At 42.5% G+C, this 14571-nt stretch overlaps 1 protein-coding gene across 10 annotated transcripts in view; it reads left to right on the top strand.

The window, feature by feature from the left end:
* Window positions 1-14571, top strand: part of TEX14 (testis expressed 14, intercellular bridge forming factor) — a 129402-nt gene that overhangs the window by 82906 nt on the left and 31925 nt on the right. For all 10 annotated transcript variants that reach the window (XM_077164932.1, XM_077164940.1, XM_077164939.1 and 7 more), the window contains 6 exons: window positions 2471-2594; window positions 3812-3990; window positions 8930-9081; window positions 9982-10172; window positions 11031-11181; window positions 12427-13352. In XM_077164932.1, coding sequence (XP_077021047.1) covers window positions 2471-2594; window positions 3812-3990; window positions 8930-9081; window positions 9982-10172; window positions 11031-11181; window positions 12427-13352 — 1723 coding nt within the window. The remainder of the gene's footprint in view (window positions 1-2470; window positions 2595-3811; window positions 3991-8929; window positions 9082-9981; window positions 10173-11030; window positions 11182-12426; window positions 13353-14571) is intronic.

Below are 14571 nucleotides of genomic sequence, written 5' to 3'. Positions count from 1 at the left end.
TCCAAACTGCCTTCCACAGTGGTTGCACCATTTGACATTCCCACCAACAGTGGATAAGTGTGCCTCTTTCTCCGCATCCTCTCCAGCACTTGTCATTTTCTGTTTTGTTGATAATGGCCATTCTGGTGGGTGTGAGATGATATCTCATTGTGGTTTTGATTTGCATTTCTCTAATGGCCAGGGACATTGAGCATCTCTTCATGTGCCTTTTGGCCATTTGTATTTCCTCTTCTGGTAGGTGTCTGTTCAAGTCTTTTTCCCATTTTGTAATTGGGTTGGCTGTCTTTTTGTTGTTGAGTTGAACAATCTCTTTATAGATTCTGGATACTAGACCTTTATCTGATATGTCATTTCCAAATATTGTCTCCCATTGTGTAGGCTGTCTTTCTACTTTCTTGATGAAGTTCTTTGATGCACAAAAGTGTTTAATTTTGAGGAGCTCCCATTTATTTATTTCTTTCTTCAGTGCTCTTGCTTTAGGTTTAAGGTCCATAAAACCACCTCCAATTGTAAGTTTCATAAGATATTTCCCTACATTTTCCTCTAACTGTTTTATGGTCTTAGACCTAATGTTTAGATCTTTGATCCATTTTGAGTTAACTTTTATATAGGGTGTGAGATATGGGTCTTCTTTCATTCTTTTGCATATGGATATCCAGTTCTCTAGGCACCATTTATTGAAGAGACTGTTCTGTCCCAGGTGAGTTGGCTCGACTGCCTTATCAAAGATCAAATGTCCATAGATGAGAGGGTCTATATCTGAGCACTCTATTCGATTCCATTGGTCGATATATCTATCTTTATGCCAATACCATGCTGTTTTGACCACTGTGGCTTCATAATATGCCTTAAAGTCAGACAGCGCGAGACCTCCAGCTTCGTTTTTTTTCCTCAGGATGTTTTTAGCAATTCGGGGCACCCTGCCCTTCCAGATAAATTTGCTTATTGGTTTTTCTATTTCTGAAAAATAAGTTGTTGGGATTTTGATTGGTATTGCATTGAATCTGTAAATCAATTTAGGTAGGATTGACATCTTGACTATATTTAGTCTTCCAATCCATGAACACGGTATGCCCTTCCATCTATTTAGGTCTTCTGTGATTTCTTTTAACAGTTTTTTGTAGTTTTCTTTATATAGGTTTTTTGTCTCTTTAGTTAAATTTATTCCTAGGTATTTTATTCTTTTAGTTGCAATTGTAAATGGGATTTGTTTCTTGATTTCCGCCTCAGCTTGTTCATTGCTAGTGTATAGAAATGCTACAGATTTTTGAATGTTGATCTTGTAACCTGCTACTTTGCTGTACTCATTTATTAGCTCTAGTAGTTTTGTTGTGGATTTTTCCGGGTTTTCGACGTATAGTATCATATCGTCTGCAAACAGTGATAGTTTTACTTCTTCCTTTCCAATTTTGATGCCTTGTATTTCTTTTTCTTGCCTAATTGCTCTGGCTAGAACCTCCAACACAATGTTGAATAATAGTGGTGATAGTGGACATCCTTGTCTTGTTCCTGATCCTAGGGGGAAAGTTTTCAATTTTTCCCCATTGAGGATGATATTAGCTGTGGGTTTTTCATATATTCCCTCTATCATTTTAAGGAAGTTCCCTTGTATTCCTATCTTTTGAAGTGTTTTCAACAGGAAAGGATGTTGAATCTTGTCAAATGCCTTCTCTGCATCAATTGAGATGATCATGTGATTTTTCTGCTTTGATTTGTTGATATGGTGTATTACATTAATTGATTTTCTTATGTTGAACCATCCTTGCATACCTGGGATGAATCCTACTTGGTCATGATGTATAATTCTTTTAATCAGCTGCTCTATTTTCATAGAGCATGGCTTCTGATGAGATCCAGATATTTCTACCACTGAGGGCACACCCATGGGCCTCAGTATCTGAGGTTTCCTTTTGGCTCTAGGGTTGAGTCTTTCAGCTCTTGCTGGGCCAGGATCTCAATTCTTGGTTTCACACCAGGATCTCTGAGTGGACCCTGGTTCATGGAGCTCTTCTGAGAACCACTCAGCTCCTACAGGAGGTGAGAAAGGAAGTTGTATGGATGGAGGTGCAGCATGGACATTGGTGCGTAACTGAGTAGGGTATGTGACCTGGACAAGTTCCTGACATCCCCCCATCCTTGGTTTCCTCATCTCTAAAATGATACATTTACTTGCAAGTATTTCCCAGAATCTAAGAAGATGCATGCAAAGTATACATAATGCCTTGCTCATTAGCTCCTAGTGATGTTGTCCTTGCCACTGGTGACTCTGAGCCCTCAAGTTCTGGTCAGGAGAGACCATAGATTCCAACAACAAACAACCCCACCCCTCCTGATTTCTTTGAAGGAACTAATATGTGCAAGTGATAATTGTTTAGAATTTGTTTAAAGAGCCTAGAAGAAGGGACAACATCCATCTTTTCACCCTCTCCTCCTCCTCCCTGTCCCATCTGAAGCTTCTTTCCTTTTGCAGCAAACTGCGGCATCCCCACCTGCTGCAGCTGATGGCTGTGTGCCTGTCCCAGGACCTGGAAAAGACTCGTCTTGTGTATGAGCGCATCACAGTTGGCACTCTGTTCAGTGTCCTCCATGAACGGGTAAATTGCAGCCTTCACGATTTTCCCCTTGCTCCTCTACCACCTTCTCCCTATCTTCTCTCCCCTGCCCCAAATGTAGTTTCTTTATGTTCATACATGAAAGAAAAATCTCTTAGTTCATTACTTGTATGGGACTGAGTTACACACCATTTAAACTTGACAGACGCATGGTCAGAACTAGTGTGATTTTATTATTGTCAGTCCTGCTTCTGTATCAGCTATCAGGAGCTCAGCAGACCTAGAAAACACACAAAATGCGTTTGAACAGTCACCTTGCCTTACTTCCCTATCACATATTTTCACTTGTGCCCTAGCCTTGTTGTTTATATAGAGATGTTTGTGTAGTTGCCCTCTCACTTCTCCTCTTTCTTTGGGGGAGGACATCTTCATGGCCGACAGACTTCCTGGGAAGTATTTTTTGGGCTGAGATGTGGCTGCAGAGAAGTTCCTGGAAGATTTGTTTTTCTTTCTTCATTACTGTTCTAAAAACCCTGGGCTTAAGCAAGAATGAGGAAAGACCTTCCAAGAAGGCCCTTTTCCCCAGTAACTTGCCATTCATGCTTCCACCCCATTCTCCACAGTTCATTCTTTTCATTCATGCCTTTTGAGGGTCTCCTATTAGTGTTCGTTTTTTCCTTTCCTTGGGTGATGGTATTACTTTTTCATTAAAATACCACATCTCTGGGGAGATATACCCATTATGACTTTAATCAGCTGGTATATCTGTGTGAGGGAATTTCTGTTCTCTTATAATGAAGTTTCTCGTTCATATGACTGGAGTAGGAGCTGGATTGGTTATCTGCATCCCCCAATGTCCTTTAAGCATCCAGGTTCTTCTAGTACTGCAGGCTTGAAAAAGAAAGGAGCAGGGCCGGTTTATGGGAGGCAGGGGAGGCACCCCTTTGAACAAACTCCCCTTTCCAGTTTGCTCTGGGCCATCCCTGAATGCACGTACCGGTTTTGAGAATGTTCTCATATTCTTTGAGGTGTGAAGCGACTTAGCCAAGAAGGAGCCGAGGTTTGGAACCAGGGGGCCTGGTTCTATGGGACCTTAGACCAGTCATTTAGCCTCACTGAGCTTTAGGTTCCTCTTCTGTGAGCTGGGGTTACTAGGTGGTTGTGAGGCTCAAATGAAATGACTTTGGAATTATAAAGCATTCTGCAGTGCTAGGGGACCTGGTCCCTTTTGTTTCTGGCGTTTTATGTCCCACCTCTAGCGGTCCCAGTTCCCCGTGCTGCACATGGAGGTGATTGTGCACCTGCTGCTCCAGATCTCTGACGCCTTGAGATACCTGCATTCCCGGGGGTTTATCCACCGCGCTCTCAGCTCCTATGCTGTCCACATTGTCTGCACAGGGGAAGCAAGGCTGACCAACCTGGAGTATATGATGGAAAGGTAGGTGGAACCTTTCAGAGAGTCCTGGGGGCTGGGGAGATGGGCAAGAGTTTTACTATAGAGAAAATCTGATCAGGCAAGACCTCTTGTATTTGGTGGGCTGACCTGCCCATCAGTGTGGGAGGAGGTGTTCCAAATACCTAGTTCTGTCTGCTGAGGTTCAAGAGGCTTTGGGGTAGTTACTTCTGCTTGGGATATTTTTATTTTAATAAAAGTTTAACAAGTGAGCAGTGCAACAGTAACTCTGTGGTAGAATTCTCACCTGTCATGAGGGAGACCCGGGTCAAATTCCTGGACCCTGCACTTCCCATCCCCACAAAAAAAAAAGTTTAACAAGTAAACTTTTTTGTTACACACATATGGCTACCTCATAGTAGCCAATGTGTGTAACTGCCCTAACAATCCATCCTAATGTTTTCTGTGGCTTACCACAACCAAGCTCTATTTCACACTGTGTTCTACATTCCCCCATTGGTGGCTTTGCTGTCTCCCAGGCTTCACTCCCCCACTGTGTTCCTTGATGAGCAAGAGAGAGCGTAGGGTTTAGAGGCCAGCCTAGAAGTAGGTATGCCATTGTTCCCCACTTTCCAGTGGCCAGAGCCCAATTACATCCTTACTGCAAAATAGGCTGGGAATTGTGACTTAGCTGTGTGTCCTGGAAGGAGAGAGAAGGGTATGGATGCTGATGAACACCTCCTAAATCTAGGCCAGGTACCATGTTGGGCACTGAGGCGTTCCTGCCCCCCCCCCCCAGGAGCCCAGTACCGTGAGGGAAACAGTTATAAAAACAATGCCTTCATTCAGGTACAGTGAATGGACTTAGTTTCCTATTTGGCTGGGGTCAGAGTCCTCCTTAGAGTTGAGGCTGATCCCCCATTCCTCATCCCCAGGTTCTGGGAGGCAGAGAATCTCCATTGTGCTTCCTTGCTGCCATTCACAGTTCTGAGTCTTTGGCCCAGTGTTGGTCCTACTTCTACTGGAGAGCTTGGGCCACTGGCAGATCCCTTGCTTAGACTCCCCTATACCCGTTACTTTGTCTCTTACCTACCCATCACTAATGCTTTGTATCTAAGTTTCTTAGCAGGTCTTTACTTCTCTTATGCTGTAACTTATTTCTCTCACCAGATGGAAAGCTCCAGGAGAGCACGGATTTGTTTGGTTAACTGCTGTATCTCAAATGCGAGAACAGCCTGGCACACAGTTATCAAATGAATGAGAATGAAAGACTCTGGGTTCCTCACACATCGAGTTCCTTTTGTCCCTCTGCCTGGAGAGGAGGGCAGGGGCTAGATTGTGCCTGGTCTTGTGGGCTTTGAGGAGGAGTTTGAATATTATCCTACCAGCACTGGGATTCTGTGAAAGGTTTTACGCAGGATGATGACATGGCTAGTTACAGTAGAAGAAGATCCCTCTTGCTCCTAAATATAGAGAAGCGGTGGTAAGGAGCAAGAGAGGGGCAAGGGGAGCAAGCAGTTAGGGCACAAATGGAGTATGGCAGTTGCCCAGATGGGTGCTATAACCATTACCAGTTGAGCTGCTAAGATTCAGATCTAAGTAAAACATTGCAGCAGCTCCTTATTTCAAGCAGCTTGCCTGTAGGATTAAGTCCAGGTATCTTTGTAGAGTGTGAAAACCTTCCTAGTGGGGTCACTCGCCCAGTGTCAGCCTCATTCCTTCCCACTCCCTTTCTGATCATCCAAAACCACTTTTAGTTCATGCTATTTCACAGTGTTTCTCCGTGTATCCAGAATACCCAGCATAGTCCTACTTACCCTTTCAGCCTAAATTCAGACACAACTTCTGCTGTATTCCATGAAATCTACCTACACTGATGCCCTCCTCCCCTGCAGTACTTTGCATTTCCTTCCCCTGTGCTTGCCACTGAATTGCACTGCAGTCATTTTTATATAAGTGACTGCCCACCAGACAGTGAGCTAGAGGGCAGGACAGTGGCTGATTCATCACTGTAACTTCAGCACTTGCTCAGGGCCTGCCACATAGCAACTGGGCATTTAACAAACATTCAATTTGTTAAATGAATTGATGAGCCTAAATGAAAGGAAAGCTAGAAATGGTTCAGAGCAGCATTGACTACTTTGGCTATAAGTTCAGCTAGCTAACGGGTTAGGAATTTTTTTTTTTTTTGGCTGTTAGTAACACCAAAGGCTTTTTCAGAAGGGCTAAGTAAAATCCAAGCTGTTTGGCAGGGGTGGGTTGCCATCTGTTGGTCAAGTAAAGGCATAACAGTTTCTCCTGCTTTAGCTCTCCAGTAGAGGTATGAATTCTGGGAACTTGAAACTTTGCAGATGGCCCATCCTAACCCTGTCCTTTTATCGATGAGGAAACTGAGGCCCAGAATAGTGAAGGGATGGTCCGGTCACCCAGCTGGTTGGGTAAAAGGCAGAGCTGAAACTCACACCATGTTGTAGAGGCTAAAGGGGGAGGGTAGATCATAGGTTGAGGGCAGGAAGAACAGCCAGGAGGCCACAAGGGCCGGACCTGGTAGTGGCCAAGGAACTAAAATGAAAGGCTCTGGGGTCAACAGAATGGTCAAGTATGAGGGGGAAGGAGATGGCCAGAGTCTTTGAGCACCACTGGGAAGTCTAGAGTGTCTGGTAGGGAGGTGTGAGCCTTCACTGGGCTTTTTGACCTTAGAATGAAACTTCAGGTGGAAATGTCAATCAACAAGAAGTTGTAGCCATAAGGGCATAGCTTTCTTAAGAATCCAAAACAGCTTGAATTCCACATTTATTTTTAGTTAACATTCTAGTTGGGCAGGTGGGTTTGTTGAATGGCAATGGCAGAGGCATTGCTCCATCTCTTGGTGAAAAAGAGATACAGCAGGTTCTCCTGCTCTTAAGTTCCTTCTTAGTGAAATCTATTGGAATCGACCTTGGAGATGGTGTCACGTAGCCTCAGACAAATGTAATTTTAATGATGTCAAAGCTGAAGCCCAGAAAAGTAACTGTCCTAGAGTGACAGCTAGAAGGGAAGGACCTCTTCCCCCCCACTCCTTGCTAGCTTTAACGGATAAGAAAGAAGGGAATATAAGGGATGAAGGTGAGAGGAAATGAAAGAGAAAGGATATAAATCCTGGTTATATGTCATCTGTCCCTTGCCAGAGCATTAGACAGTCTGAAAGACCTGAGATGGAAGGTAGGTGTTTCCCTTCACCCCCCCGCCCAGTGTGAAAAGCCAAGCATGCCAGGTTCTTAGATAATAATTATCAGATTCTCTGATAGTAAAACACTCCATTACTTTTTCTATGAATAGTAATATGTGCATGTATATGCATTGTGTTGACACTATGCCATCTAACAATTCAGCAGTACAACCAAAAAGTCAGTACCAGCTTTTATAATTTCATAGCTTCTTGAGTTCGCGCTCATTTATTAAAAGCTCAGTTGAAAGAACCATTATTTGTGAAAGTTTGTTCAAAGGCTAAAAAGCCAACCCTACTCTCTAAAATCTATTTTTTACAATTTTTTATTATGGTACCATATATGCAACATAAAATTTCCCATCTTAACCACTTTCAAGTTTACCGTGGTTAATTACAATTGTACAGTGTTGTGCTACCACCACCACCATCTATTACCAAAACTTCTCCATCACCCCAAACAGAAATTCTGTACCAACTGATCATTAATTTTCTCTTCTCCCCATCCCTGCCCTTTCTAACCTATAATCTTACTTTCTGGCTCTGTGAATTTGCATATTCTAGTTATTTCTTGTAAGTAATATCATTTAATAATTGTTCTTTTGTGTCTGGCTTACTTTATGCAATATCATGTCTTCAAGGTTCAACCATGCACAGCATGTTTCATAACTTCATTCCTTTTTATGGCTGGATAATATTCCACTGAATGTTTAAAAATCTGTTCTTAAGCTGAATCAGCAAAGAACTTCCAGTCACTTGCTTTGTGAATTATCAGAACTATTCGTCAAATTTTTACTGACTGTCTACCATAATGTTCATGTTTATTCCTTTCTTGGCACAGCGCTTTGTGGCTCACTGAGTGTTTTCACACCCATGAACTCATTTGATGTTCCTGATAGCTTTTGGTGGGAGTCAGCACTGTCCTCACCCTGAGGAATCTTTTTAATCTAGAAGACCTTTAGAGTGCTTAGATTGTGCTCTGAAGGAATTTAATTGGGAAGTTGAATAATTCAAGCAAATCAGTGAACCTTTGAGTGCTGAACTCAGAGGGCATGATTCAAGTGATAGGAGCTCACAAAAGAAGCAACTGGGAGTTAGAGGTGTCACACAATACTTCAGTAAAGCAGGAGGGGCTCGAGCATGGTCTTGAAAGAATCTTGCATTGACTTATTCAGTAATAAGTGTTGAGGACCTGTATAAGCTCAGGGATACAGTGGCATAAAAGACAGATAAGGTGCCTACCCTCACTTAGCTGACTCACTAGTGGAAGGGATATAGATGATAAACAATAAATAAATGCACAGAAAATTCATATAATAAGTCCTCTCAGCCAATAAAATGGGACTACTTTTGAGTAGGTGGTCAAGAAAGGCCTCCTCTAGGGAGGTGACTTTTGATTTGATACCTCAGTCATAAGGAGCCAGTTATTCTAGGATCTGTGGACAGAGAACGGCAGGCAGAGAAAGCTACTGGTGCAAAGGTTTGATGTGGTAATGTGCATGACTTGTTAAAGAAACTGAAAATAGGCCCCTGTAATTTGAATGGAGTGGGTAAGTTGGAGAGAGCAGCCAGGTGAGGTTGGAGGGTGGACAGGACCCCATTGGGTGGGAACAGTAAGTAATTGCAAGTGCTGGGTTGGATCACTGAAATTGAATTAGCTAGGTTTCCAGAAGCTCAAGGAAGTTGCCAGTCTTCAGAGGCAAGTGTGTCATAAATGCACTGTGTGGTGATCACAGTCTCTTAAGACGTGAGCCTTGCCTTGTGTGTTTCCTTCTGTAGCCAGGAGAGAGGTGTAAACAAGGATCTGACTCGAGTACCCCTCCCAACCCAGCTGTACAACTGGGCTGCCCCAGAGGTGATCGTACAGAAGGCAGCCACAGTGAAGTCAGACGTCTACAGCTTTTCTATGATCATACAAGAGATTTTAACAGGTAGGTCAAGGAGCACATTAATGGCTGACCAGAGTCCCTATTCTTAGGGGAGAGTTTTTCCCCCCAGGAGTTAGTTTTATGAAAATGCAAGACTTAGAGAAAAGAGATTCTTCAGGGAAACCTCTTTGTGCTTATCTGATCTAGAAAGGAGATGATCCTTCAGAAAGCTTTCTTTTTAAACCTGTTCTTTAAGACTCAACCAAGCCCACCTATCAGCTTGTCAATTATAATGAATTAATCCAAGAAAAGATTTTTAACAGAATTATCCTTGTCAAAATTTAAGGATCTCTGTGCAGTGCCCCTTAAGAACTTATAAATGGGGGGAAAGGCTGTTGTCTGAGAAGTAAGCTGTGAAATCACATACACTCAGAATAAGCAGTGTTGGAAGAATGAAAGCTCTCCCAAAGCTACTCTTACCTGAAGAAAGTACTCCTATAGCTGAGGTCAGGAGTTCTTCAGGAGAGAGATGTCAGCTTTGGGAGCATGCACTTACGCACACACACAGATTCACGTACACACATATTGACAGAGTGGGTGAGGGACAGTCAGCTACATTTAGTAGTGTTTACAGTCCCAGAGGCAAAACCGTACCTTCCATGAGAGGAATGCATCAGACTGTCCAGCCTAATGCCATGAAACATACTTCACTAGATCCCCTTCTGGTCCTCAGGTCTGTCAGCAGGGATCTCATGTGTACATGATGGTGACACTACAATTCCTTGTCTCTGTGATAGGGATTTCCCCGGTAAATAGGTAAAGTGGCTACTTGTTCCAGTTGTTTTTCTACATGGAAAAACTAATGTTTGAAGGAATTGAGTGACTTCACTAAAGTTACCCAGTTTCATTTGATTATTACTCCTTATATTATATTACTCCTTCCTGTGACTTTTTTTCTTACAGACAACATACCCTGGAATGGCTTAGATGGCTCAGTTGTTAAAGAAGCTGTAGTTTTGGGAAATTATTTAGAAGCTGATGTCAGGCTTCCAAAACCTTACTATGATATTGTTAAGTCAGGTATCCAGGTCAAGCAGAAAGACCGAGTTATGAACCTTCAAGATATCCGGTATATTCTGAAGAATGACTTAAAGGTAAGCCCTGAAGTTGTTTGATAATTTATATTCACTTACACACTCCGGGGAATTGGGAGCTAGAAATCAGGGACCACTGCTTAAGAAGTTTTGGAACATCTCCATTTTAATATATCCTTTCTGTGTTCCTGAAAAAAGCCTAATTGCTTAACTTGGTGAGGGTGGCAGGGAATTGAGGAGGGGGTACTATGAGGTTCAACACATGGTAAGGGCATACTGTAGGCAAATAGGGGAGATTCACTTAATGGCAGCTAATGTTATTACTTTTAAAGTATTGATAATAACAATGAATTACAGTATTAGTTTTCTAGCAGCTAAAACAAATACCATACAATAGGTTGGCTTAACAACAGGAACGTAGTGGCTCATGGTTTCAGAGGCTAGAAGGTTTGCTTCCTTCCATGGTTATTTATCCTTGCTGGCCAACAGTCTTTGGGGTTCCTTGGTTCTTCCATCACATGGCAATGTACATGATGCCATTTCCTCCTTTCTCTTCCAGGTACTGTTGCCTGCCAGCTTCTGACTGCTTCCCATGCGTTCTCTTTTTCTGTCCAGTTTCCTTTGCTTATCAGGACTTCAACCATATTGGATTAAAGCCTACCCTCATTCAGTTGCAATAATAATGTAATAATAATTACATTGTTAAAGGTCCTATTTACAAATGGGTTCACACCCTCAGGACCTGGAGTTGGGATTTGAGCACGCCTTTTGAGGGAGGCATGATTCAGTCCCTAACAATTACCTAATTAGAACCAGTCAGTCTACCCTACAAGAGTAAGAGGGAATTTATATGATCTCTGTATCTGTTCTAAAAACACCCGTTACAACTTGTCCTTCACTGTGTTTCCCATCTTACAGGATTTTATCGGAGCCCAGAGAACTCAGCTAACTGAGAATAGAAGGGTACAGAGATATGAACTCCATCCTGATGTTGGTATCTATTTAGGATTGACTTCAGAACAACCAAAAGAGCCACCTGACTTGGAAATAAAAGAGCTGAAGGAAACTGGTATGGTCTTAACTCACAGGTTAAGCATTACTTTGACATGCATGTGTTCTGAGTCTGTGAACTGCAACTAATGAGCTCATCCAAACTGTTAACTTATGTCAGGAAGAGTCGTGAAATGGATGCCTCAGGGAAAGACAGGATCCTTAAAATCATTAAGTTAACCTTTTGGGGTTCATTTTCATCCTGCTTGGGTTCAGAATGAAGCAGTAACAACTAGTTTATTTCTAGCATGATTATTCTTAGAAATTTATGTTGTTGCATCACAAATAAAAATGATGATATTTAAAGTTTAAAACTCATATCTGCTCACTTATAGAAAATGTGGAATAGTACAAAGAAGAAGATTACCATGTTAATTCCACCACTTGGAAATAACATTAACATTTTGGTATTTTTTTTGATAGCCTTTTGGATTTTTGGTGTATTTGGAAACCTTAGAATTTAGAACTGGGAAAGACCTTGCAATCTTCTGCGTAGTGTCCTCATATTATAGATGAGAAAACTGTGGTTCAGATAGGTGTGACCTGCTCAGATTACAGGGCTCGTTAAATAGTGCAAACCCAGGCCTCTTATTTCAGCCAGGTGACCATTCACTCTGATTCTCCTCATGACAGGGCTGGAGACCCAAGCTCTCACTGCTTTGGCTTCTCCTTTCCATTCTCTGTGAGTCAGACACTCTTCGTCCAGCTTCTGACTGCTTCCCATGCACGGAGGTCATTCATTGCGTTATTCTTTGAGGCTGTACCCCTCAGTGATGTAGTGCCTTCCTGGGCAGTGTCTTGACTGTTTTTGTCAAGTGCTCACTAAAAGCATAAATAACAGGTGTAAACAGTCAGACTCTTGTGTTTTAAAGAAAGCTAGGAAGTAGCCCTTGAGATTCAGGAGACTAATTCACATGTCCTGGCAGTTATGCATGTTTTGAATGTATTACAAATGAAACTTAAAACATTTCCCCCCAAATGTGGGGGGAGTTGATCCCCATCGCCCTTGCCCAAAGTTTTTCTCTCAACTATGCCAAATTAGAAACTTGAGCCTAGGCTAGAAAAACCTTCTCACCTCTCACCCTTTCTGAGTGTATCTGGCAGCATTCTACTACTGGGAAGGGAATGAAAATAGAAAACTATGTCCTGCTTTCTCACACCACGCATGTAACAAGCCAAGGCTGCTTAGCTGCTAAATACTATCACCTTAATCAGTTGCATTTTCTTACTCTTACAGAAATCTATTATTGATTATTTTCAACAGGCAGTCAGCCTCATGGACCAAGGAGTCACTCTTTTCCCACTGAGAAAGGAGAGCTAAATGTGCAAGCCCCAATTCCAAGGCTAGTAGCCAAGGAGATCCAGAATGAAGATGCTACTTCTCTTGCTTCATCTGTGGTAGAAGAGACTAAAAGTGCCAGTGCAGGTCAGGCAAGTCTCCGCAGCTTTGAAATCAATGAAATCTACTCAGGCTGCTTGGTCATGGGAGATGATAAAGAGAAAGAGCCCCCAGGACCGGGTTCAACTCTTCAGGGAGATAAACCAAACCAGGTAGATGAACTGAAGTCCATGGAGGAAGAGTTGGACAAGATGGAGAGAGAGACATGCTATTTTTGCAGTGAGGATGAGAGCTCTTTGGAATCTGACAGAGAGCTTTCCTTTGAGGACTGGGACTGGCAAAACAGTTCACTTAGTTCACCCAACCTACAGAGGTCAACTGGAGAAGCAAAGGGCAATGTGAGCAACAGATCCATGACTGAAGAGTACATCAGTAAGTGTGTGCTGAATCTGAAGATTTCACAGACATTAATGCACCAGAATGCTGATTTGTTGAGGAATGCCCAACAGAAAATAGATAAGCTTGGGATGATACAGAAGGAGCAGGAGCAGCAAAGGTCTTTGTGGGTTTCTTCACGAGAGCTTGCAGATATACATGATTCACTTTCAGCCCTCGGCCCCCCAGCTTTCAGCTATGTCCCTCCTGCTATGCAGCTGTCGGGGGGCAGGCAGCCAGACGCCAGGGGTAATTCCCAGACTCTGGCAAAGTCTCCAAGAACAATGAGAGACTTTCAAGGGGGACATTTTGGTAAAAGGTCCAGGAAAAGAAGTGACTGTGGCTGGAAACCTTTCACTCCTTTCACCAAGGTCTCTAAAGAAGGCACTGTGGATCAATCAGAGAAGAGCCATCAGGTAAGCCTAAGAAGTGGAAGGCAGGGGAGACTCAAAAAGGACCCTGGAGGCAAGGTTTAACATTTTCCCTAATCTGTGTGCTTTGCCTGGTATATAAATGCAACCACCTCAGTGGAGTCCTCTAGGTTCTAGGGAATATAGGTCTCTAGGATGGAATTTCAAGGTCAGTACTCTATACCTCCCATTCCAGAATCAACTTTTTTAAACCATATGAACTTGCTGTTTTTATAGAACAAAATAGTCAGGTATTGGCAATTTCATATGGTTAACTTATGTATATCTTGGACAGTCATTAATCTCCATTCTAAATTGCTTATTCATTTCTCATTCATTCATTCAACAAACATTTATAGTGTCAAAGACTATATTAGCCCCCTGGAATATGATGATGAATGATCTATAAGCTCTGCCCATGCGTAGATCAGACATAATGGGGGGACACAGATGGAGCTGATGGTTAGAGAAAATGCCCCAGAAGAGAGGAGAAGACAACAAAAGAGCTAAATTAGGAGGTTGAACTTAAGGCTTAGTGATGTTGCAGAGTGGCATGCACATCTGTGAGCTCCTTAATCACAGGGCCCCAGTCTTATTCATTCTGTTTTCCAGCACCGACATGGCGCCTGACACTTGGTAGCAACTTGATAAGTGGTCACCGAAGGAATAAGAGAATAAATGAGTAAATGAGATTTTGGCAAGTTCACACACTGCTGATTTCCTCTTAAATTCATAGAGTTTAGAGTTAGAAGACCCCTCAGAGATGGATTGGCCCTGTCATTTTACAGAGTGTGGAGCTCAAACTTAGTGACTTAAACTTTCTGAGGTCTGGTGACATTGCAAGATGTGGGTAAAGTAGGAGAAGTCTGCCCCATTGAAAGGAGGATTTTTATCAGTGACGTGGTTTAGAATTGCCAGCCCACGTAATAAAAAGCAGACTAACTTTTAATGGGTTTTATTATTGTTTTAAAAATTCTCTACCTACAGTGCATACCTTTATTGCCTGCATGGGGCAGCCAGCTCCCATCATCCCCACCCACCATCCCCCATCATTTGCTACACCATCATCAAGTTCCACTGCTGGTTAGAGACTGGTCTCCTGACTCGTGGTCCAGTGTTCATTCAGTGTACCATGCTGAACTTCACTGATGCTTTAGAAAACTTAGAAAAACATTTTTTCTTTGTTCTTCTATGCCTTTTAATATAAAAAGAAGAGACGTGGACC

The sequence above is a fragment of the Tamandua tetradactyla genome, chromosome 6, assembly GCF_023851605.1.
Source record: "Tamandua tetradactyla isolate mTamTet1 chromosome 6, mTamTet1.pri, whole genome shotgun sequence".
Classification (NCBI taxonomy): domain Eukaryota; kingdom Metazoa; phylum Chordata; class Mammalia; order Pilosa; family Myrmecophagidae; genus Tamandua; species Tamandua tetradactyla.
This window is presented reverse-complemented; position numbering and strand designations above follow the sequence as displayed.